The sequence below is a fragment of the Camellia sinensis genome, chromosome 6, assembly GCF_055761805.1.
Source record: "Camellia sinensis isolate YWXY chromosome 6, ASM5576180v1, whole genome shotgun sequence".
Taxonomy (NCBI): Eukaryota; Viridiplantae; Streptophyta; class Magnoliopsida; order Ericales; family Theaceae; genus Camellia; species Camellia sinensis.
Genome location: NC_138966.1, coordinates 88133981 through 88161481, shown reverse-complemented (window position 1 = coordinate 88161481; position 27501 = coordinate 88133981). Strand labels below are relative to the sequence as shown.

At 35.5% G+C, this 27501-nt stretch overlaps 1 protein-coding gene across 2 annotated transcripts; it reads right to left on the bottom strand.

Moving 5' to 3' along the window:
* Window positions 1-688: 688 nt before the first annotated feature.
* On the bottom strand, window positions 689-15935 carry LOC114276998 (transcription initiation factor IIA subunit 2). Of its 2 annotated transcripts, none has more exons than XM_028218822.2 (4): window positions 15806-15935; window positions 15246-15392; window positions 15089-15139; window positions 689-1190 (listed from the first exon to the last, which is right to left on the bottom strand). In XM_028218822.2, the coding sequence occupies exons 2-4, from the start codon at window positions 15372-15374 to the stop codon at window positions 1050-1052; spliced, it is 321 nt and encodes a 106-aa protein (XP_028074623.1). In that variant the 5' UTR covers window positions 15375-15392; window positions 15806-15935; the 3' UTR covers window positions 689-1049. The 2 variants fall into 2 exon arrangements, with proteins under 2 accessions (XP_028074623.1, XP_028074622.1); XM_028218821.2 differs by having other exon boundaries at window positions 15781-15919.
* Between the last annotated feature and the right edge of the window lie 11566 nt (window positions 15936-27501).

Here is a 27501-nt window from a genome sequence, read left to right as displayed (position 1 = left end):
GTAATAAAACTTTAAATCTCAGGGAGGAAGATATAATTTTCAAAAGGTCAAAGAGAAAACTGTAATAAAGATAAATATCAAGAGGTGTCAATGTAATTTACCCTAAATATATTGTATTAGTACTCGGATATTTTAAACATGAACCCTTAATAATACAAGGGCGGACCTACACGTCATGTGAGAAGATTGTGCATTTTGTGTACAATATCCTCTGCGCATCTAGCATTCCTCATATGTTTTTTTTGAGCCACTAAGCCACACTTTTTGCAAGTGACTAATTGTAGAGTTGGAAGCTAAATGAGCCCTTTACTAATGCCACCCAACTCTCGCCCCCTCTTCCACATGAGAGGCAAGTTAAACCGCTCAGCTAGAAGGCCGTTGGTGAAGTTCGGTTCAGTGAAATTCATGAAACTCACTACAAATTCCATCCAAATTCAATTTCAACATAAATTATCCACAAAAAATTAAAATTAATTCTGTAAGTGTAAACACATATTCCATATTTACTTTTCAAAAAAGTAGACATGATTTTAAAATAAATCTACCTATTTAAAAAAATGATAAAGTTATATAACTACAATAAATATATCAATATGATTTTTTCATAAATAATCTACACAAAAACTTAAAAAATAAACCACCCTATAAAACAAACAATTCCGATCATCAGACAATGGAGAACCATGCCTAAAATGAAGGTGAACCACGCAATAATCATTTTGAGTATGATACATACATTTTTCCGTGCATGTATCATTACTGAAAAGAAGAATCTACCGCAGAAGTTCTAGCTACGGAGGCAGACAACCAAGGCAATAACAATTATCAAACTCCATACTGAAGAAATTCATGCAATATGGATCAAGCAATATCCAGTACATTATAACAGTTGTTCGGGGTTTTCATGGGTTCTACAAATTGTGTTCAAATCTACTTCCTCCGTTGCCTGCAACTGCAAAGTTGATCGGATCAAACCCCACTTCTCTTTATCATACCCTTAGCTACACCAGATTATAACTAAATCTCCTCAGTTGGACACATTCAGGATCTCATTGTGTGAGCAGCTTGGAGTCGCATGCCACTATCTTAACCCGACCAACGGTCTCTTGGCATTCCTCGGTCTTAAACGTTGCATCTTGTAAGATGAAGGTCCAAACATTGTCGCAGAATCTGTATGTGTGCAGATGACCCTATAGCAAATAATCAAAAAAGAAAAAAGGAGTAGCTTAGGTTTATTATCAACATTGTCACAAGGAAGATATGAAAGAGTAGAAAAATAAACAAAATGAGAAGCAGGATGTACATATTTATAAAAAGCTAAATATGATAGATACAGAATAAATTGGAAATCAAACCACAATTATGTAAACAGACTAACAATTGGTTTCTCCAATAGGCAGATTCATGATCTGAACATGAATGCAACCACCAAACATAAATAGGGAATCAAAACACAACAATGTAAACATACTACAGTTGGTTTCTCCTATAGGCAGATTCATGATCTGAAAATGAATGCAACCACCAAAAATAAATAGGAATCAAAACACAACAATGTAAACAGACTACAGTTGGTTTCTCCAATAGGCAGATTCAAGATCTGGACATGAATGCAAACAACCAAAACTGGCAATTCACAGATCAATGATCACAGTCCATTAAATATGTATAAATGGGTTGGCAGGTCGACTACCAAATTTGCCAGTTCCTGACATATGTTGCATCCAATGATCCAAAATTAAATAACAGCCCACTATGTGTCCAATCAAGAACATAAAAGCAAATAGCTATAATGAAAAAATATCAATTACACTGACCTTGAGGTTTGAAAAAACTACTATAAACCCCAAAAGTTTGCTATAATTGCACCGGCCTCTCTTTTAATAAGGGTAATAAAAATAAATAAATAAATAAAAAAAACCCATAACTAATGCAATTGGTGTATGAACATATACAAAATCAAAATGTAAAATATCCATTTCAGTGTAAAAATATAGCAACATTATTTTTCATTCATATTATTAACAGTATAATTGATGGTAAGAGGACAGTGTCATGAAAATTTAGACCTTAGGGGAGCACATTGTAATAGTTTCAAACTTCTGGGACTCATTTCATTTTCCTTATACCTTAAGGAAGGTTAGTGTAATTTACCTAAAACATTAATATAATAGCAAATTCTAGGTCATGCACTAAGGCTTCCTCCAAGTCCATCATACATCCAACTAGGGAAATATCTGCATATGAAAAATTTCTGACATCTCGCAGAAGGCAATGCCACCAACATCACAAAGCTATTCAACATTTCTTTATCATTCCATGTAAGTTGAAGGTTGTCTTCCAGATAAATTTGACTGTCCGCAACTAGAATAACTTCCAATGAGAAAGCAAATAAAGTAAAAATGAAAGAAAAGAAAAGCAATGTTTCTACCCTAGTGAGGAAATTAAAATAGTTAATTTATTATCTATTTTGATGATCTTCGAATAGGTGTATGGACTTAAAGGTGAACATAACTAAGAGTACCATCGTGGGAATTAACTTTCAACAGGATGGGTTACAAAGGTTGGCTGGTCTGTTGGGATGCTATTGAGTTTTTGCAGATAAAATATTTAGGGTTACCATTGGGGGATAATTCTAGGACCGAAATTTTTTTGGAGTCTCATTATTGGGAAAATTGAGAAAAGATTTGAGGGAAGTCATATCCTAGGAGTAGCAGGCATACATTGGTTCAGTCTATGTTGTCTACTGTGCCCATTTATTATCCAACTTTTTAAGGGTTCCAGTGGGTGTAGAAGATAAGATTGAAAAATTGATGGGAGATTTATTGTAAGAAAGTTGTGATAAGGGAACAAAAATCATTTGATTAGTTGGAATGTGGTTTGCCTTCCCACAATTAACCAAGAATTCATCTTTGCTAAGAAAGTGGTTATGAAGATGTCCTACGGAGTCTGAATCTTTGAGGCATTATGTCATTAATAGTAAGTGTGTGATATAGGGAAATGTGTGATTTTGAGTCCATTGATTCGAAAATGAATACTGAAAACAAAACCCTTCTTCAAACCCGTTGATTCACAAGGAATATCGGGATCAAAGGCATCAACAATTGGTTGATTCATAAAGAATACCCAAAGTTTGGAAGAAGAAAAGAGAAAAACTGATTTGAAATTTCATTCAACTCAAAACTGATTTTTCATAAGTCATACAACTCTTATTTATAATAAAGAGAAGTCCTAAACCCAAAAAGAAATGATCAATTAGCCTAATTACTTGCTAATCACACAAAAAAAAATTTAATACCAAAAATGACGAGTTTGAATTAAATGTAGAAAGTCAAAGAAACATGCCAAAACAAACAACACTAAAAACAAAATCTTCTAGAGAAAGTAATCAATCTAAAACGGAAAATTTGCAAAAATTGGAGGCCAAAACGAAGGAATCCATATGAAAACTGCCTTTGATCATGACGAAGCCATGAGTTTTGACCGTTGGACCATTTCAATTGATGTTGGGCTTTTCAGGTTGAAACTGCCAACATCGGTCCAGACACAAAATTACTGTTTTGCCATCCTGTGATCCAGTTGCTTCAAATACAAAGACAACCAGGTCTGCGCTAATATGGGATTTTGGTCAATGGATGGGTCTCTAATGTGGTTACTAGAGGAATTCTCAGATCTGGTGGGAATGCATCTCTCAAGGTCTAGTTTATTTTTCTCAGTTTACTTGTTTCTCTCCCCAAAAATCGAAAGTATATTTGTTTCTTTTTTTTTTTTTTTTGATAACTCAGTATCCGGCCCAATGGACCGACTAATCCAGGAGACCAATGCCATTGTCCATTAGTGGGGGGACCCAATTAAAGCCGGGGCAAAGTCATATGGACTGGCCCTGAGAAATTGTATGCGCCTAAGAGGTTTCGAATCTGAGACCATGGAAGCACACCCCCAAAGCCCTAGGCCTTGATGGCCAACCCCTTGGTGTTGAAAGGATATTTGTTTCAAGAGGATGTTTAGATAGTGGAGGCTTCATGTAATACTTTAATCCCTCAATTGTATCGTCTATCTAATTCTTATGATGCATCCATTGCCTTTATGGCATCCTCTTGTCTCCAATTTCTTGGAAATTTTAATTTTCGAGATTCTTAATGATTGGGAGATGAACGAACTGATTTTTGTGCTATCTATTCTTTGATGATACATCCTTGAGGCGAGAGCATATTGACAAGACAGCATGCTATTCATTTTTTGGTTTATTCTCTTGTAAATCCTTTTCATTTTTGGATTTATTCTCTTGCAAATCCTTTTATGATATGATCGTTGGTAATCTAAATGAAACAATCTTTTGCATCTCATAAAATTATTTGGAATGTATGTGTCAAAGTGAAAAAGTTTGTACTCTATGACTCATATGAAGCTTAACACTAATGGCATGATTCAGTGAATGAGAATTAATTGCCATTTACTTTCACAATGGTGTATTTGTTGGGAGTTGTATCTATATCCAGGGGCGGAGGTAGGATTTCTTAATTGGGGAGGCCAAATTAATATTATAAATGTGGACTTAAATAATAAATAAATAAATAAATATCCACTAGCTATAACCATTTATGAAGCAACAAAGATTAAAATTCTTTATATATTAACACCATGATATAACAAAAAGTGTGTTTCAAAATGACTATATCTAGTCTCCTTTACTGTAAAACTAACAAAAAGGCACATAATTTCCTATCAAAGTTGTGCTCGATGATGCTTCAGATAATAGAAATCATCTATAATCATTTCTGAGCTAAAATTTTTTGTGATTTTTTTCTCAATGTAAACAACCAAACAATCTGTAAGAAATTCATCTTCCATTTTGTTGCGAAGGCTAGTTTTTTAGTTTTTTTTATTCACAGATATTTGTTTGTATCATTGGATGAGGTGGGGCCCAATCTTTGAAATGGGAGGGAAAGAAGACCAGAGGTGAATACAAACAAGGGAGGCCATTGTTAAGAGATTACATAAAAAATATATATTTAACATATATATATGTATGATTTTTGTTGACTTTGCAGGGGCCGGGACCCCCCCCCCCGGGACCCCCCTTCCCTCCGCCACTGTTTATATCGAATACCAATACTTTTAGAATACTTGCAGATACATATCCGATACTTCCTAAACGTATTTGATGTTTTATTTTTTTGTTAATTTTGAGAGTGTAGTATACTTTTTGAATACTCTAGGTCACATTTCCGAACTATTATGAATTTGAGATTGCAATAATTCAAGTATATTGATATAATTGTCAGTATAAATACACGAATAATTTTTCAATACGTTGCTTACTTTTAAAGAAGAAGAAAATAGTGAGATTACAGTAGTACCCTAATTGTTTTTAGAAGTTATCGAATTGACATGCCCTTAATGTGTACGTGTCCTATATTCATATCTGTACTTAAAAACGCAAGATAAATAAGAAAATATAATGATATTAAAATTGGATTTCAACAATTAAACAAGCAAGTAAATTGACATACTACATTTGTATGTAACGCTTGTGTGAAAGGGACCAGCACAATGGCAATATAAACAATTTAGATTTGATATTAAAATGAAAGTTACGTAAGACCTGCTGAAAAAAAGAAAAGAACAAAAAGACTAAAATAATACCTTATTCCTAACAAATAGTTTATCATCATTTTTGAGCTTATGTATAGTACAATACTAAAAATAATTATTTTTCAACAAACATAATCCTAGCCGTACTCATATCCTACTATTTTAGGTTTTGTTGTATCATCTTATCCGTATCCATGCTTAATAATACGTCTGCAGAGGAATGAGGAGAGCATTAACTGTTTAATTTTACATTTTCAAATGGCATTGACTTCATGGTATAAGTTATTCCATGTAGCAGAAGTACTTTGGGTTTTTTAATCCACCTATTTTTAGATGCTTCAAATTTAGTATGTTTTCATATTGAGCTCCAAATAATTCATGAAAGCTTGAATTGTGTGATTTGTGTTGTGATGTAGATAATTTGATTAGAAATAAACGCAAGGATCTCTGAAGATAAGGTTGAGGATTTAAATGGGTTATGGCCCTTGTGGGACAATTTTTACTTGACCTTTTCGGCTTCAGTGGCACCTCCTTTTAAATGGATACCAGCTGTTTTTAATTAATAGAGATTGCAGAATTTTTGTGAGATAAAATTCTCTTTTCTTTTTGGGGGTATCTAATATCAAATTACTTGTTGTACCATCCAATATTGCCAATATCAAACATATAAAGGTAAGAGGTCTCCACCTCTCAGCTATGGAGATAAGTGGTCCCCCTCATCCATATTATCGACACGATGGCCATAAAGCAATTGTGATGAGATAGATCACAAATGACATCACAATCCTTGGTGAATTCCAGCACCATGCAAAAGCAACAGTATCCATACTTCATTGAGCAACATTACTGACAAAATTTTAGTAACCTAGCAATTAGCTATTGAAATTTCACAATCTGGAATGGGGTCAGTTTTCTTACAAAGCCTCATATTGAATTATCAAAAAAATTCTCATCCATCTCCTAATTTAATCAGTTTTCTCAAAAGAAAAGTAAATAGGGACAAAAACCAAACCTAACTGATAAGGATAGGAATTCAATGGCATTTGCAACGTTTATAAGAACTAAACATTGTGCCCTCAGGTGGTAGTGGTTCTGTGAGTTAGTTATTTCCTTTATGAAGAAAGGTAAACAAATCTCACTTTTTGCGTGTTATCCCCTTTACTATGAAGCACGGATACTTCAAATAGGGTGGCGTATCCGTATCGTATCCGTATCGGATACCGATACTCCTTGGATACTCGCGGATATGTATCGGATACTTATTGAAAGTATCGGATACTTCTTAATTAATTTTTCATTAATTTTAGAGTATCGGATACTTAATTTTGAAGTATCGGATGCTCCAAGTCATGTTTACTTGTTTTATGAAATTAGAATTGTAACATTTATTGCATAGTAATAGAATGTAATATAATTGCAAGTATAAATATAAGAATATTTTTTTAATACTTTGTTAAGTTCTTCGATAAGAAGAGCATAGTGAGTTAAATAATAGAATTTATCAAATTGATGTATCCTAATTATTTCTTGCATGTCCCCTATAACTACATAGAAACTAAGAATTAACAAAAGAATATAACAATGGTAAAATTAAATATCAATAAATAAATAAGCAAGTAAACTTGAATATAATATTTTTCACTAGTGTCAAAGGAAAAAGCATAGGGACAAGTTGTGAATTGTTCTATTATTGTAATATAAATATATTAAACTTGATACTGAAATGAAATATTTGCAAGACCTATAAAAAATTTAAAAAGTAAACAAGCTACTAGCTTAAATTAATACAAAATTCTTAAAGGATAGTATTATGCATTATAAAATTACATTGTGATTTCTTAACATTCTTTAGCTTATGTGTAACTCACTATTAATAATTTTAAAAAATATATTTTCCACAAACGTATCCTAGCCGTACCCGTATCCTATTTTTTTAGGTTTTCTCGTATCGCCGTATCCGTATCATGTCGTATCCGTATCTCGTATCCATATCTATGCTTCCTAGCCCCTTTATGAAGAAAGAAAAACAATCATTTAAGAAGAAAGGAAAACAAATCTCTCTCTCTCTCTCAAGAATCTGAAATTCTCAACTCTCATAAAAAATCTCAATTTCTCAATTGTTAGTAGTTAGAACTCTTTAGTTTCTTAAGTAGCTTCAATTGGAGGAATTGGTGAGTGTCTTTTTTAAAGATATTGAAAAAGAAGTTTGCCCATTGATAAAAACTGAAATCAACTCATCCACAAAACTGATGACCTAAATGGCCCAATACCATTTGTATTATGTCTCAGAGCTAGTAGTACACACACAACATTCTTGCCCCCTCCACAAACCGATGCAGTTGTGTCATAAATTAGCAACACTGGTATAGGACTCCCATGAATATATAAAGTGTTGTCACCCCTTCAAAAATTAAGCTTGTTTGGAAGTGGTGCTTCGATTGTGCCTTATTACCCTTTGGCTCTACCATGCCAACTTTCCCCCTTGAATTATAACTTCATGAAAAAAACCAAAGCAATTTATTCACCCAGTGATATAATCAAGTACATACAGCTGCACTTCTACTTACTATACATATACACTCATGTTTATAACAGAAATATAAATTATTATGTGTTCTATGTGAAAATTAGAATCCCATGAAACATGTTAATCAATCAGTTCATTTATTTCATTGCCAACACGCATTAAGGAAAAAGCACCATTCCACACAACTTATCATCCAACCAAAAAAATTCAATGAAATTTAATTTCTCAATAAATTATGCAATGTTGATGTAACCAAAGTTCAAAGAGGACTTCAAGCGCTTCGCAGAAAGTGAGTTTTTATGAACCGATAAAGAATCAAACTTAATAGCATGTACCTGATATTCTATAATTCCTTGAAAGGGTTGCTTAACCAACAGAAGTTGTTCAAGATATTTTAAAGAAGGTAGAGTCTATTAAGGAATTTCTCACTGAAAGATTGAAAATGTCTTCAGATAAAGTCTCTCAAAAGTAGTTCAGCAAATAACCACACTTCTAAATGTATGAGTTACTAGTGTCAAAAACTTAACAGTTGGACAAGGGTATATGTGTCAGACATGTTCTATGACATCTTTTAAGCACTATTTTACCCTAGAAATCAAAACAACTATATTACTAGATATGAATATTTTGTCATGCCCCATGTCCTTGGACATGGAGTTAGATGAATGAACACATACTGCACCCGAACCATCTACATCCAGAAAGCCATATGTTTGGGAAAAAAGCATGTACAGTTTGGGAAGGGGTTTTGATTGATAACAAAAAAATAAAAAAAAAACAAATCTACTTCAATTGATATGCCCTTAGGCATGGCCAAAAATAACATAGAAATCACACTTGAAAAGGGTGGAAAATTAGTTAGTGAGTGCTGTAGTGGAATTGATTGCAAAAGAGGGAAAATACCCGAGTCCATGTAACATAGATTGCCCCCACAAAAATAACTGGCAAGAGTGAAGATTACAATGATATGCTGAATGTTGTTCAAAATAAAAGACAAGTATTTAGGAAAGATAATACATAATAAAATAAGCATTTTTAGTGCATAAAATCCCACAAACTAGTCAAGGAAATTCAAGTAAAAGAGGAACACCACAAGTTAAGGCAGTATCAGGTCATGGCCATCTATAATCAGGTTTCTAGCAAAAGGGCCAGGCATGCGAATGATACATGCCAGGTTTGATCTGGATAATAACAAAAAAGAGTCTGAACGGAAGTGAAAAGAGAGTAATAGTAATACAACACACTAGAAAGGAAATGATATATAGCATAGAAAATGGTAGAATGACAAGGAATGAAATTGCACCGAGAGGGACTAAGCACCATGAACTTCCCTTAGAACAAAAGAAAACACATGCAAGAAAACTTAAACACATGCCCAGGGATGCAATTTGACCCAAAAGAGGACATGTCCTCATGATTGATGTGGTGTTCCAGACCTACAGTACAACTTCTCCTAAGGGACGGTACGATGTTCCCTCTTACAACAAAAGACAACATGTAGAAAAAAACTTAAAACATATGCCAAGGTATGCAATTTGGTCCCAAAAAATTGAGGACTTATCCCCACTGGTGGGTTTTGGACCCATAACATAACTTCCCCTAATGGGAAGGTATGCATTATCCATGGTGCAACATGAATCTTTCAGCTCTCAAAACAAAAGACAACATATGTGCAACAAAACTTACAACATGTGCCTAGGGATGCAATTTGTCCCAAAGATTTTGTCCCCATCACTTATGTGGTGGTTCAAATTGATAAGATAACTTCTAATTGAATGGTATGCACTATACATGGGACATGATGCGGACAAAAAGGATACACTATTCATATTCGGGGCCTTTGGGGTGAGAATTAATTCGAATAGTTTTTCCTTGACCTGCCTCAAATTTACACCTAGCAAGGCATTGTCACTCCACAAATATATGAAACACTCTTTGTTTTTGGTAAGTGTGTGGTGTGGAACAATTGATTCCAACTCTATCACTCAAACTACAATGTTCTTGAGAAAATAACTACGCATTTGACTTCTGTCAATTTTATCCCACATCAGTTTTTAATGAGGAAAACTACTAATACTCCTCTTGAAAAAGCCTCCCCTCCCCATCCATTCTCTCATGCTTTGGCAGTTAAGGTCACATGGTGCAAGCATGCCACTTCATTTAGTGGGCTATAATATAACATGCGTCTTAAAAAATTAGTTAAAAAGTTCAGACTTGATACCTATTGTACATAAAACAATTGTATTTCAGTATTCCCACCTCTTTTGGGTGTAAGTTTTGTTGCAGTCAAAGCCAAGTAAAAGATTGCATTGTCTCAAACTTGACCATTGCCAATCCCTACGCATGTCTCTAAGTGAATATTGGATAGGCGAGGAAAAACATAAAGAATAAAATATAGAAGATGGAGATAAAATATAGAAGATGGAGACAGAAAAAAAAAGAAGAAGAGATGTGGCATCCAATCTCACTTTCCAGAAGTAGCTTACAATTCTACTATAGTGGTTGCAGTAGAATTTCTCTGAAGAAAAATGGTACAACTCTTAAAGAACTACACACTCAAAGGTAATCTTACTCCCATACTTAAGAAAGGGTACAACTCTCCAATAGCACTTCAAGGAATTATCAGCCTTGGATTGCTTTAAACCTATGGTAAATCTTCATTGAAGTGATTAACTCAATTCAAATTTAATGTGATACTCCAATAAGAAAGTGGAGACCCCCCACATCACAAGGAGGGCCAATAATGATTACTAAATTAACAAATTCATATGAGTTGCACTTAGCTAGCCCAATAATGTAATGGACTAGATTGTCACAAAATTATTTACCTTAGAAGTTATGGGTAAATTTTTAAGAGCAATTTTATTTTATATTGTACTAAGAATTCTTTTGTTATTGACTAAAAATTTACTACCATTTTTTGTTCCCTTAAGTTCACTTATGATGTGGTGCAAAGGAGAAATTATTTGGTACTCCTAGAGCACCACGTGGCCTTACTCCAAGACCACTCACCAAATGCCAAACCATTTACTTGATAATGAAGTCAACTATTAACACGTATGTTGAAGCCAGCTGGCCCACCAACAAGGAAGTGACATTTTGTGACTGGCATGAAGCAAGACCATGTGATGTTCCAAGAGTACTCAATAACTTTTTATTGGGAAGACCATGTCATCATTGGAATAAAAGAAAAATTATCTTACATTTAGGCCCCGTTTGGTTAGAAAGAAAATTTGGTAGAAAGTGAAAGTAAAAGAAAATGAAATGAAATGAAATAAAAGAAATAGAAAACACAAAATATTTTCTTGTAAGCATTTGATTAAGATGAAAATTTTGTAAGAAAAAGATAGAAAAATTTAAAAGTTTAGATATAGATAACTCAAACATTCAGGTTGCGTTTGGTAGAGCTTTGTAACTATGATTTGAGAGTATGAGTTGTATTTTGAGTTTGTGAGGTTTGGAATTATGATTTGAGTGTGGAAAATTTGTTTGGTGAAAGAGTTTTGAAAAGAGTTTTGATTGAGTGGGAAATTTTTGATGTGACATTTGATATTTGATACAAAAACTTACAATTCATAACCAAACATACAACTCAAAATTATTTTAAAGCATATAAAAAATTTAAAAAAATTTAGAAAATATTTTTTTCGAATATATAAAATTAACATATCAATTGCAAAAAAAAAAAAAAAACACTGTTCCGGTCAACCGAGCGGACGACCGGTTAGGCCAAATTTCGAATTTTTTTTTTTGAAAATCGCGCTCTGTTTGACAGAATTTTCTGCAAAGTTGTGGAAAATTAATTCTACAACTCTATCCAAACACCATATGTGAACTCAATCGTAGAAAACGATTTTCAGAATCGTTCCAAACAGAGCCTCAATTTTTCTTGTGTTTTTTGCAAAAAATAAAAAATTAGTTACAATGCTAATATGGGTTGTATAAGAAAATTAGTTACTTTCTACCATTTTCAAGCTAAACAAACTCATAGAAGTTAAATTTTCTGCTCTTTCTTCCACTTTCTATCTATTTCATTCTAAACAAACTGAGCTTTAGGGAAAATTAAAGGCTAAGGTTGCCCATTATTTACCAATAATTCTATAGACACAATACCAACCATAGAACCAACCACCGAACAAGTATAAAATGAGTAAAAATGCGAACCTCCTATTATGCTTGTTCGATAATTAATAAGGTGGTTGGTTTGGTGTCCATAAAAGCAACCACAGAATAAACATAAAATAGCTTTGTATATAGAGATGCAAACTTCTTATTATGCTTGTTTGCTGGTTAATTCCGTTATTAGTTTGGTTTCCATGGCATTTCTCTTATATTTAAAAGGCTATTGTAAAGTTAACCCTCTACGAAGTTTGTTGTCCTTTAAAATGGATTTTTAAAGGACAACAAACACAACTAAGGGTACTTCACCAAGGCACAACAAACTCAAGTGATGGTACTACTTCAAGGTCCTAGTTGAGTAATGGTTCTTCTTTCACATATGTCTAAACATTAAGCCAAGCTACCCCCAACACCTCTTCCCCGTTTTACTCTGCCTTCTATTCATCTACTTGCTTTTATCTTTCCCTACTTCTATTCTTCGAAAGTTGCATCCTTAAGTTTACAGTATTGCATAAGCATTGCATTTTCCTTTGATAAAAAGGTTGGGAAGAATGCACAAACCCTCCTTGGGAGGTTTAACCTAATTCCCTCTTCACCTATATGCTACCTTAATTTTAATTTATACACAACTATTTTCTCTCTTGCATAAACTTGATGCACGCACACTCCATTTTTTAACTCGATCTTTATTTCTCTATCATTTGAATTTACTTAACCTCCTATTATGTATTTCCACATTTGGTTTGAGCTATTTCGCGAGAAAAGAAAGCAAACAAGATTCTCATCTCATGCCCTTTCTCTCAGGTTTGGTTGTTCATTATGTGAGAAATGATGAGAAAGATAGCTCACATAAAATACACTATTTTCCTTATCTCACCAAATCTCACAAAGAATGACAATATGTGGTGAGAAATGAAACCAATTGCATGTCAAGTTTTCATAATACAAAAATTGTTCATCAAAATACAAAGGAAGAAAAAAAGATCCCACCCATATCCCAACAAGATGAAGGTTATTTTGGTAAAAGAAGATTTTTTTTCCCCCCCTCTTCTTAATAAGTACTTCCTTATTAATTACCCAATCAAGATGGCGAGAAAATACAATAATCTCTTTTCTTGCTCAGCTAGGTGAGAAACCATAATCATATTTTCTTTTTGTCACCTAGTGTACCAAACGGTCTGTTATAGTAGAAATGTGATTCTTCTAAACTAAACATAACATAACATTACCTTGACTTATGAAGTCTTCTCTCTCACTCTCATTTATTAGTTGTAGACTACAATAGCTTTAGAACTTATTAATAAAATTTTAAACTAGTGATTTAAGCTAGTCCCCCCAATTTATGTTTTAAAGAAATTTAAGTTCAACATATGTTCTGATAAAGAAAAGTAAGCAAAGAACCAACTGGGCTATAAATGATACATATTAATCTTGTTCGCCTTCTTCTTTCCTAATATATAAAGCTTGAAGCATGTTACCACAAACATTTGCTCAATCCTATATAAGATGTAGCACTGCCAAAACAAAAGCTTTAGATCCAACCTATACAGAATCAACCATTCACGTTTCTAATTTAAGTCAATCCAAAAGCACATAGAATATAACTTTTTCATCCATCATCTATTCAAACATGAGTTTCAGCATTCTTATATGGATCTGGGCAGTTGGACAACACAAACCTACATATACACGGCATGTGCACATGAACACAACTTATGCATGTCTTGGGAACGTAATATAGTGAATATGTATACATCTATTTCTCTTTTTATACTTTGTTTCAGATTGTGTATGCATGAAAGAACAGACGAAGAAAAATAATATAGAGCATTTACAGAAGGAGTTACATATAAAAGACACTATAAACTTGTTTACTGCCAAGTTATATTTGTTTAATAAAGTGGAATTTTTTTTTATCCCTTTAAGAAATACAGGTCTGTTGACCAAATGGGATTATTGATTAGCAATTTAGACAGTGAATGTCAGTCAGTCCAGTGACTACCAAACTGAAGAATTCAAACAGGCCAAGTACCAACCATGGTATTGACCTAAACATTCTATTTAGGCACTAAAATAGCATCACCATAGAAAAACTCTCTCAAATGTACCACACTTCCAACTCAAACGGATTGGAGCCTCCATTTGAATTCTTCCCTCATGGAAGCTTTACAACACTCATAAAAATTTCAAAAGAAGGCAACAAACATACACATTCTAATTTATCTAGACTTCCTACATATTTGGAAGCCTTAATAGACCACAAAAGACGTCCAACTTCAACTAATGAACAAATAATCACCAAAAACAAACATGGGTACACCAAGATACTTATAATCCAGAATATAGATGCCCCTAAGCAGTCATTTATTCATTTTCATACTAATGCCAAATAACTAGCCCTTGCTGTGCGATCCCTATAATTACACTTGTAGTCTTAAAGACATGCTTAAAAAAGGACATATAGTTTTATAATTACACTTGTGCAATCCCTAAGCAGTCATTTATTCATTTTCATACTTACTAATGCCAAATAACTAGCCCTTGTTGTGCAATCCCTATAATTACACTTGTAGTCTTAAAGACATGCTTAAAAAAGGACATATAGTTTTATAAAAATTATTTACTTGTATTTTTTTTTTTTTTTTCCAATGAGTAAGTGAAATTCAATCAAGGACGAAGCATGATTAAACTCAAATACCCACTATCTAGTAGACAAATATAAGTTAAACAATAATTTTTTCCCCCTTAAAATTCACTTCTCAATACAATCGAGAAATGCAAGTATCAAATTACCCATGACCTAGCTGATACAAGAATAGAGTCAAAACATACAGAAAGAACTTTTACCTTAATAGACACCTTGCTCTTAACTTGGCTTTCCAGAGCATCGGTCATCGACTGAAATCCAAAAAACAATGAACAGACAAAGCAAAAATCACAAACATGGTTTCATGAACATACATATAGATCTCATGTAATGCTATTGAAAGAGCTCTGGATTCACCTTATCGAACTGAACAAGGACTTGGATGGCGAGTTCAGGACTGAGAATTCCGCCCGAAACCATCTCGTCCAATGTTTCAGTCAAGCACATACCGATGGTGGACCTGCGGTACAGTTCAAACGTTGCCATTCTTCTTCTTATCAAGATCTGTCAAAAGTCACGCGAATCAAAACTTCAAAACCCACAATAATTCAATGAAAATTTGAATCAATTGACTAAAAACACATACACATGCAAATCAGTATACATGATTCCACAAAAAATGTTGCAAAAAAAATAAAAACCCATTCTTCTTCTCATCAAGATCTGTCTAAAATCGAGCGAATTGAAACTTCAAACCCACAAATATAACAAAACAAAAACACAAAATTCAAACAAAATCGATACAATTGACTAAAAATACATATACATGCGTAGAAGTATGGATAATTCAACCAAAAAGTTGCAAAATAAATGAAAAATTCTCAAGAAACTGTACAAATATGTGTATAGAGTTGAAATCGATAGAAAGGTATGACTAAGATGCAGAAGTTACAATTGAAAGAGAGAGTGAGAGAAACCAGTAACGAATTGCTGGCTCTGCTATTGTCTTCTCTGGGTTTTTCTGTTGGAAAAGGTTGAGAGACCAGAGCGAGAATGAGGGGGAGAGAGATTGGGGCTTTTATACCCTAATTTTTGTAGCTGTGACCTTATATAGGGGAGCAGCCGAATAGGAAAACACGAAATGACTATAAAGCCCCCTATATCTTTCTTCTAAATTCTTTTGAGGATTGTTTGAGGAGGCATAGGTTGAGTTTTTTTGGTTAAAATAATTAAAAAAAATAAAATATATTTTTTAGTTATAAAAAATAAAATATCATATTTGATTTATAATTATTATATTATTTTTTTCATAAAAAAGTTAAAAAAATCAAAAGTCTTTTTTTAACGAGACTTTTTAATTCCAAGTTAAAATAATCAAAAAAATCAAAAAGTCAACCCACTTTCCAAACAAACCCTGAATTGTGTCAACTAAAAAACATTGAGGAAATTCAATTTTCACAAATTTATTTGGCATATTTAATGAAATATTATTTTAATAATAATTATATTTTAAAGTAAAATTATTATAATAGACATTAAAATACACTTACAATATTATATCAAAAAGAAAAAAAATCTCAATACACATCTTTTAAGAGAGAAAAAAAAAAACTAAATCCTAATTTCTCTTTTGTTTATCATTTCTTCCATTATTTCTCAAAAGTGAACCATTGTACTCCAACTTCTAAATCCCAACTCTTCGATCAAAAGCGAATACTCAACATTACTATTATTATTACTAGTAATTGCATTGTTGGATTAGCACAGAGATGACGAGAGCTATATCTAATCCTTTCAAAATTATTAATACTCCAAAGGGGATAGAACAGTGGTACCTCTTACTTCCCCAGTTCATAGTCGATTGCCCATTGCAGTTACATCTCTTCCCTGCAATTTCTTTTTTGCTACTAAAGTTCTAATAATTACAATATATATATATATATATATATATATATTCCATTACATTGAGTTGTTGCTTGGTTTTTATTTATCATTACTCTTTATGCACCACTGCATCTCTCTCTTTTTCCACTTCCTTTTCTCCTTTCTTCTCTTTCTTTCTCTCTCTCTCTCTCTCTCTCTCTCTCTTTTTCTTTCTCTCTCTCATTTTTCCTGTCATGGCCATGGGCTATATTTTTCGAAAAAATAATAGAAAATCAAAGGTTCTGATTTATGAAAACGATGTAAATTTTGTTAAATCCTATAAATATCATTAAATCCTTCAATTTTCCTTCTCATTTTCCTAGGAAAATCTACTTCTTAATTGAAACAACCCATCTGAGTAATCTCTGATTTTAAACCATTATTCATAGTTGTGTGGAAAATGGGTGAAGGGGGTAAAGGTGTATGGAAGGAGGGTTTAGGTGGTGTGTACAAGGATACAAGTTAGGGTATAATTGGAACATCAAGTGTGTGGAATAAAAAGAATAATCAAAAATAAATTAATAAGTGTGTGCGTTGAGAAATGATATGTACTGAGGTAGGTAAGTGTGTGGAAATAAAAATTTCCCAAAAAAGTGTGAATTATATCATTTCCAAGCTTTCAAGAAAAAAAAATCTACTAAATTTGGATAAAAAAATTAGTTAAAAGTTTGATTTAAGATAGGATGTTCAATGGTTTTTTTAATCAAATTTAACTAAAACCTTGATATACTGAAAAAAATTGAATGTTCCGATATTCACTTACTTAAAAATTGGGTAAATTATAAATGAGTGTTTTTATTAGCACCTTAATTAATACTTTGAACCTCACATTTCTTTGAATCTCGCCTATAAAATTCAAGACCTTAAAATTTTTTAAGAACCCCCAAATAATATCAAAACTATCATTCTACAAAATTACACCTACCAACATGCACACCTCTTTACCATTAGCACACCCCCTAAAAACCCTTTAATCTCGAAAAACTCTTGACAGTTGAACTCACCCTGGAAATCTTTCTCTCTTACCATCAAGAGTTTTGTGTCGTTGATCTCTCTCTTCATCTCCGATCTTTCTTTATCGTCGATCTCTCATGGATGATCTCACCATTGGACCTCATGGGACCAAACTCAAATTTGTTCCAAACTTTGTTCGACACTAAACTTCTGAACAAATATCTAGTTAGATCTTGCCAAATTATTGCCTCTAATTCGACCTTGTGTTCCTATTTTTCTGGCATATATTCGAGAGTTCAGTACCATAAAAGCGTCAAATCATTTTCATTAATTTTTTTTGTGCTTGAAAACACTCACCATTACAAGGTGAACCTCCTCCGAGCTGTGAACCTCATCCAAGCTGTGAACTTCCTCTAAGCTGACATTTTGATGCTCCATTCATCTCACGATATTGAGATTACTGAAAAAACTTTCACTCATTTCTATTGCCGGAGAAGTGTGAACTATCCAAGGCTTTTTGGAGAATACTTGTCATCATTGTCGCCGAAAGACTAGCTGCTGGAGAATCTTGCATATATTGGGCATTGTGGTTGTGTGTAGGTTTGAAAGTTTTAAAGTGTGTGGATGGTGATGGAGATGAGTTCTCTCAAAACCCTATGTTATGATTTGGTGGGTGAGTGAGTTTAATTGTGAGATGGTGTGACGCCCCAATTTTTACTCTAAGGGTTAAGGTAACGTCATTAAAGAGTCCTTTGGTCAATAGCCAAGTAAGATCCTAGGAAGGTCGGATGAGTCAATATAGTTTCCCTTCTAAGTCTAACCACCTTAGATAGCAAGCTATCTTTTTGACAGATCTTAAGAGGTGTTAACGCAAGGTCTCATAAGTAATGCGGAGATAGTCATAGGATTACAAAGATATATAAGCAAATAATAATTACAGTGTTTCAAAACTTAAATTTCAAATCGAGTTCCATTACTATTACATTCTAAAAAAAAAAAAGCAAGAACAAACTCATAAGCAAAATGGCTTCTAATTTTCTCTAAGGCAATCAAAAGTCTTCAAATGTCTCTGGCTCTTCATCATCCTCGTATGTTTCTTCGATACCTGGCATGAAATGCCATGAGTTTTGAATGCTCAGTAAATGCATACACACCCCGTCCTTTTTTCCAAATTCAATACACAATGGCAATTACAACAATGAAGAAAGAAACATGATATTCAAGAAAATAAAAAAAGGTTACAAGGTTAGTTGTTAGTAAGTTAGAAATCCCCCAAGGAGACTTTGTTCTCTTAACCACAAGAATCGGACACAGATTATTCGGTATGCTCTCACTTTTGCTGCTTTGTTGCAGAATTTACCTCGGATGTCTACCAACGGTTATCTACCACGTAGTGCTAATTGCAGGGCCTCAAAAGAGACAATAATAATGGGCCTTGCCCAAATCCCTCCTTACACTAAATACCTAAGGTCTGAATACAACTGCTTCGTTCATGGGTTTTGAAACAACCGCTTGCACAAGACTTTACACTTAAGGGGAACACGTCTCGCTAATCAATTCAATTTGAACATAACTTTATCTCATAACAGTACTCATGTGATCAAAACCCCGTTAGCCACCCCATTAAGTTTTCCATTGAGATTAACACTTTAAGTTGGTTAGTACAAGCAAGTTACAAGAATAAATTTGCATTAGTGTAAGCATCATCGAAGGAATAAAATAAAAGGTATACACCCATGACATATGCTATATCATACCAAGATATGATCATATATTAATAAGCATATTCATGAACACTTAAAGATTAAAATCAAAAGGGCTATTTAAGATTTTTCCCGAACTCGGCCTGTAACACCCCAAATTTCTAGCCAAAATGATAATATAACAATCATGGCTCTTTCAAGGAAAATCGAATATAAATCTCCAAACTTACATTACATGATACAATAGTCCTTCATGTAACAATACATTAATCCAACAACAAGTAAATAAACAAATAAATACCCCCAAGGGTTTACAAGTTTCCAAGGCTTGAGCCTGGTTACACAAAACGGTTATTCAAACCCACACACATACAGCCCTTGGCTTATACACAGAGTTACAGCAAAATGAGAGCATTGTACTCCCAACACATATACTTCCACGCCCCTAGTTGGGTGGGATCACCACTTCTTTTCCTGCACAAAAATCCCGTAGGGTGAGCATAAAGCCCAGTAGAAAATTCTTAATAAAGTATATACATTTTATACAAGTCCCAAGAGATGAAATGCACATGCCATGCTATGTCCTTTTTGAAGATAAATCACATTTTCATCTTTTGAAAACCATTATGCTCAATGATATCATGCAATTTTAATTGTTCAAAACTTAACAATTCATTTCAAGAGCGGTAAATACGACTCTGGAAATCCCTAGGTCGGTATCTGCAAGTAGATTATACAATTACTACTAATTTGTCATTTTTACCGGTATTAACTGGAAGGCTTAACACCTATCCGCGCGGGTTTTCGGTCTTTTACCCCAGACTCTCAGGCCAACTTATTCAATATCATCTACACCACCTATCAAGACTTACAAACATATTTACCGCAAAACCATTCTATGAAAACTTGTTTCTCAACATATTTTTCTCAATACAAGCTTTCAAATCAACTTTCAAAGTTTAATGTAATCAAATGAATTGATATGCCAATAACACAAGATGAATATAAATACTTTTATTCCAATTCATCATCCAAGGAATAACACAATTCCCTCTTCTTAAGTATCCTCAACAATTAGTCATTTTAAGACTATTTCAACATTTTGAACAATAATTTTCAAAATGAACAATAATTCTCATATTCCCTGAAATTCATCATTTATATAAATATAAATAAGAAAATTTCCAAACATCCATTTATTTTGACACACAAAATAAATATAACAATATCATTTACGGATTTTCAGTCTCTTAAAAAAAAATCCCAAAATTCTAGGTTTTCTCACCAAAATCATACAACTCAAATCTTTTGAAAGAAAACTTTCCAAAATCATCTTTTCTTCAATCAACAAAGATCAAAACCCATAAGATCATTTTAAAAGAATAAGAGACAAACCCACTTTCAAAATCGCTCAACTTCTTGAATCAACAATAAATTTTCAAAACTATCGAAAGATGATTTCGAAAATTATATAGATCTTGCAAAAACATATGTATAACTCTAAGAAAATCTCTACTTCAAGTTTTGAAGAAGAAATGAGATGAAACTCCCAAAATCAACGGTGTCGAAACTCGATCTTCACTGCACACAACGAAACCCTCGAGAAGTTAACCAACTTTGATGAAAAACCTATGGCAGAACTCTAATGGATCTTGAGAAATCAAGGTTTTGATCCAATTTGGTGTAGGAAAAAGTAGAGAGAAGGGAGAGAAAATGTTTTTAGAGAGAGAGAGATATACAAAAGTGATATGAAATATCAGATTCACGAACTGATATAACATGGTCCGCTCAAGCGTGGAAAGCTTCGCTCGAGCGTCGAATACACCTTCCCAGTACTTTTGGAGACAGGTCAAACTTCTGGAACCAAACATTCTCTGCTCGAGTGCATAAACGGCCGCTCGAGCGGACAAGCAACTTCGAATGCATTTTGTATTTTTGCTTCGGGGGCGCTGCCTCTCGACCCCGCTAGGGCGCTGCCCTCGGACTGGCCAAGGGACGTTGCCCCCTAGACCCCCGTGAGTTGACCGGGCAGCTTGATCCCTGACCAGCCTAGTCGAAGTGGCAAAACATGAAAGAAGGATCAAAATTGGGATCGCTACAACCTTCCCCCCTTAAAAGAATTTCGTCCCCAAAATTTCAAATCAAACTACCCAAACAAAGAGGTTTCTAGCGATCAAAGCCACGCTATTTCATTTTTAAATCACAATACTAACTCTCAACCAAATTCCACCATTTCCACCATGGTTATCTCATTAACAACAACCTCTCAAATATGCATAAACATGAAATTTCCTAAAAAGTAATGGCAACTCTCAATAACTTTATGCTTAAAACAACAACGCACATATCAACATGTGGTTAACAACTTTAAATACGTTTCCCTCAACACTAGGGAATATTACAAAGAAAAGCAACTTAAGCATTTTCAAACAAATTCGGATATTTGGAGCGGACTTCCACCTCTCGTTCCCATGTCGCTTCTTCAATCCCATGGTGTCTCCACAACACCTTTACCAACGGTATAGTTTTGCACCGTAGCACTTGCTCTCGGGTGTCTAATATTTGAACTGATTGTTCTTCGTAAGAGGCATCCTCATCGACCTCTAAGTCAACCCAATCAAGAACATAAGAAAGGTTGGGTTCATAATTCCTAAGCATAGATACATGAAATACGTTGTGAACTCCCAAAAGTTGTAGTGGTAAAGCTAACCGGTATGCCACTTCCCCAATTTACTCTAAGATCTCAAAAGGCTTAATGAACCTTGGAGATAATTTACCACTCTTATCAAATCTCATCAAACCCCACCTTGGTGAGATTTTTAGAAACACATGGTCACCAACTTTAAAAGATAAAGGTCGTCTCCTCTTATCGGCATAACTTTTTTGTCGGCTTTGGGCCGTAGCTAACCTCTTCTGAATGAGAACAACTTTCTCGGTTGTCTGTCTAACAATTTTCGGATCTAGTAACGGTGCATCACCCACTTCGGCCCAACAAACCGGTGATCTATAAGGTCAGCCATACAAGGCCTCAAATGGTGCCATCCCAATACTAGCTTGGTAACTATTGTTGTAAGCAAACTCAATCAATGGTAAGTGCCTTTCCCAAGGCCCCTTAAAATCAAGGACACAAGCTCTAAGCATGTCCTCCAAAATTTGAATGGTACGCTCCGATTGTCCATTGATTTGAGGATGATAAGCGGTGCTAAAAGTCAACTTAGTTCCCAACACCTCTTGAAGGCTTTGTCATAACCGGGCAGTAAAACGAGGATCCCTATCCGACACAATAGTCATAGGGACTCCATGAAGTCGAACTATCTCTCTAATGTACAACTCTGCCAAGTGTGCAACTGAGTCGCTGGTGCACATCGGAATGAAATGTGTAGATTTAGTCAACCTATCAACAATCACCCAAACGGCATCATTGCCTCATTATGTTCTAGGAAGCCCAACTACAAAATCCATGGTAACACGCTCCCATTTCCACTCGGCTATCGGTAAGGGTTGTAACAAACCCGCTGGTCTTTGGTGTTCGGCCTTCACTTGTTGACAAGTAAGGCACTTCGATACAAATAAAGTGACATCCCGTTTCATACCCATCCACCAAAACTGACGACTAAGATCATGATACATTTTAGTGCCTCCCAGGTGTACCGTAAGGTGTGAGTGATGGAACTCCCGAAGTACTTCCTCTTTACAAAATTTTGGTACAAACAAACGGTCTAGGTAACGTACACTCAGATCCGAGTGAACGTTTAAACCTTTCTCTTCCTTCCTATTAGAAATCTTAACACGAATTGATTCCACATCACGGTCTCCTCGTTGTGCCTCTATGACCTTACTAACCAAGGTAGGTTGAGCATTCAAAGTAAACAAGGTAGCACTCTCTCCGGACTCACCCAAGTGTAAATCAAACTTGCCAATAACATCTAGCATATCCCATTCCCGAATGGCCACACTTGCCAAACTATTCACAGATTTTCGACTCAAAGCATCGGCCATCACATTGGCTTTCCCCAAATGATAGTGTAACTCAAAGTCATAATCTTCCATAAATTCCATCCACCTCCGTTGTCGTAAATTCAAGTCTTTTTGAGAAAACAAATACTTTAGACTCTTATGATCGGAGAAAACCTCAAACTTCTCACCATACAAGTAATGCCTCCAAATTTTCAAGGCAAAAATCACCGCCGCTACTTCTAAATCATGGGTGGGGTAATTCTTCTCGTGAGTTTTCAATTGTCGTGATCTGTAGGCCACAACTTTTCCCTTTTGCATCAAGACACAACCAAGTCCATCATCGGACGCATCACAATAGACAGTGTAATTCAAATCCCTTTCTGGAATTATCAAAACTGGTGCGGTAGTCAATCTAGTCTTAAGCTCTTGGAATGACTTTTCGCAAGCCTTACTCCACACAAATTTGATACCCTTTCTAGTCAACCTAGTCAAAGGTGCAGCTAGTCTAGAGAAGTCCCTTACAAAACGTTGATAATACCCTGCTAATCCCAATAAACTCCGGATTTCAAAAACATTCTTGGATTGTTCCCAATCCTGTACGTCATCTATCTTTGAGGAGTCCACAGTCACTCCTCTCTAGACACTACATGCCCCAAAAACTTCACATCCGTTAACCAAAACTCGCATTTTTCAAATTTGGCATACAATTGGTGCTCACTAAGTAAACCCAACACTATCCGCAAGTGAGTCTCGTGTTCCTCTTCAGAGGATGAATAAATCAAGATGTCGTCCACAAAGACGACCACAAAACGGTCTAAGTATTCTCGAAAAATTCTGTTCATCAAATCCATAAAGGAAGCCGGTGCATTGGTTAACCCAAAAGGCATTACAAGGAATTCATAGTGGCCATAACGAGTACGAAAGGCCGTCTTCTGAATGTCCTCCTCCCAGACTCTCAACTGATGGTACCCCGACCTCAAATCTATTTTTGAGAAGCAACGAGACTCTCTAAGTTGGTCAAACAAATCATCTATTTTGAGTAGGGGATACTTGTTCTTAACTGTAACTCTATTCAACTTGCGGTAATCAATACACAACCGCAATGACCTACCCTTCTTCTTCGCAAAGAGAGCTGGCGCTCCCCAAGGCGATGTACTAGGGCGAATGAAGCCCTTGTCTAAAAGTTCTTGGAGTTGAATCTTCAACTCATGCAATTTGGCGGATGCAAATCTATACGGTGACATGGAAATCGGTGCCGTGCCAGGCACTAATTCAATGGAGAACTCGATCTCCCGGTGAGGTGGTAAACTAGTAAGATCTTCTGGAAAGACATCCGAGTATTTACAAACTACCCATGGTAACTCAACACGAGCCCCGTCACTCTCACTATCCAATAGAGTTGCAAGAAGGCCACTAAGCTTGCTCCTACGACGAGGGTCAACAACTGGCGACAAGGCTCTATCAACTCGGTTCCCCAGAAAATAGAAACGATCACCACCCGAAGTGCACACCATAACTCTCTGACGGTAACAATCAATTATAGTTGATAAGAACACAACCAATCCATGCCTAAAATGACATCAAAACTCGACATATCTAGCAACGCAAAGCAAACGGAAGTCGATGCCCAGTAACTTCTAGTTCACAATTACGACAACCCCGGTCTAAATCAACTGTACCCCCAACAGGTGACTCTACTCTAAGTGGAGGCACTAACCGTGCTACCTCTAACCCCAATGCAGAAGCAAATGCAGTAGATATAAATGAATGAGACGCACCCGTGTCTATCAATACATTAGCCAAAGAATTACACACAACAAAAATATCTCTCATAACTGAGGATTCCGGTAACTGCTCTGGCACGGTAATAGCATACACATGCCCCTGTGGCCCCTAATTAACTTGCTTCCCTCTTGGAGCATAGGCCTGTTATACTGACTGAGCCGAAGTGGCTCCCTGATTAACTCGCGAAGCTTGGATTGATTGAGCCTGTTGGTGGCTCTGAGTCTGTCTCGACCTTGATGCGCCTCCCAACTGTGGACAAGTTCTCTTCATATGCCCCGGTTGACCACACTGATAATAATGAAACCCTTGACCTTTTTTCTGAGACTGAGACTGACTTTGAGATCGATTAGGTGGTGGTAACATTAACTGCCCTCCTCTCTTCTGTGGGCATGAGAAGGATTTGTGACCCGATTGGCCACACTTGAAACACGAGAAGCTACTCGATGCACTTTTTTCCGGACCCGCACTAGCAAAGGAAAAATGGATCTAGACTGTTGTGGTTGGGATTGTGATAGATAGGTGTTCCTGCTCTTCTTGTTCTGCCTATAGTCTCCTTGAGACTCTTGGCCCCTAGACCTTGAACTCCGAAGCCTCTCCTCCTCGGCTTGTACGGAAATTTCTACGTGTGTCGCCGTCTTCACAAGACAGTCATATTCCCGAATCATATTTTCGACAAGTTTGAACATAATTTTTGTTTTCAATTTCTTTTCAAATTCAATGCAACGACGCTCTTCCCTTGCCACCAACTCTGGTGCAAATCTGGACAAACTAGAGAAGGCTGCCTCAAACTCGGCCACGGGCATGTCGAGTTGTTTGAGGTCTTTAAACTTTTGCCTCAATCTCTCCCTAGCAGTGGAAGGTATGTACTTATCTTGAAAAGCAATCGCAAAGGCTTCCCATGTCGGCTCCACTCTACCCTTGGCATATTTTCACCATTGACTTGCGTCTCCCTTATGGTAGTAACTCACTAGAGTCACTCTTAGTTCACTATCTTCGATGTGAAGCATCTTAAATGTCTTCATAGTTTGTTCAAGCCACTCATCCGCTTTCTTGGACTCGGGACCACCATGGAACTCATCCGGTTTGGCCCGCAAGAACTTTTTAGTAAGGAAACTCGCCCTTGACTCTGTGGTGTTCTCTCAGGCTTGATTCTCCACCCTCAACAAGTTCATAGACTCCCTTAAAGCCCTGTCATTTCTCTAGCTAGGGCCCCTATTGCGGTTTGACCCGCATGTCCCACCTGCTCGGCCACATTAGCTTGGCCTGCTTGCTCGGCCATATTAGCTTGGTCGAACCCTTTTTCTTGCACCGGAACCCTATGGACCGGTACCTCATACACACCTCGGCGATCCCTACCACGCCTCCTGCCTCTACCACCACGGACTTGACCCCTTCCTAACATCCTAATAAAGGACACAAGAGAAATAATTTAGCACATTAACTCATATGTTCTTGTAACTTGACTCACACGTTCAGCAACAACAATTCCATATATTTCTCTACCATATACATAATTCAATTTCACTCCACATAAGCACTTAGTCATGTAAACACATACGGACTATTCTTTTACGATGAAATCCGTCCCACAGAAAACCTATAATTCTTAGTAGAATGAGTATTGATCAAGTACCCTTCTAATGAGACCTCAAGGAATTTAACAGGCGCAAACAACATCCCAAAAGTTTAGTCCCATACCCATTTAGTCACATAAGCATGTTATCACATAGTCACAAAATGCATAACACTTCCTAAGAATGCTAAATGAATCCATTGTGGTTAAACAACCACTTCCCACGAGCTCTAAGTATTCAAACTCGATAGCTCTGATACCAAGTTGTAACACCCCAAATTTCTAGCCCAAATGATAATACAACAATCATGGCTCTTTCAAGGAAAATCGAATATAAATCTCCAAACTTACATTACATGATACAATAGTCCTTCATGCAACAAATATATTAATCCAACAACAAGTAAATAAACAAATAAATAACCCCAAGGGTTTACAAGTTTCCAAGGCTTGAGCCTAGTTATACAAAATGGTTATACAAACCCACACACATACAACCCTTGGCTTACATGCAGAGTCACAGCAAAATGAGAGCATTGTACTCTCAACACACATACTTCCACGCCCCTAGTTGGATGGGATCACCACATCTTTTTCTACACAAAAATCCCGTAGGGTGAGCATAAAGCCCAGTAGAAAATTCTTAACAAAGTATATACATTTTATACAAGTCTCAAGAGATGAAATGTACATGCCATGCTATGCTCTTTTTGAAGATAAATCACGTTTTCATCTTTTAAAAATCATCATGCTCAATGATATCATGCAATTTCAATTG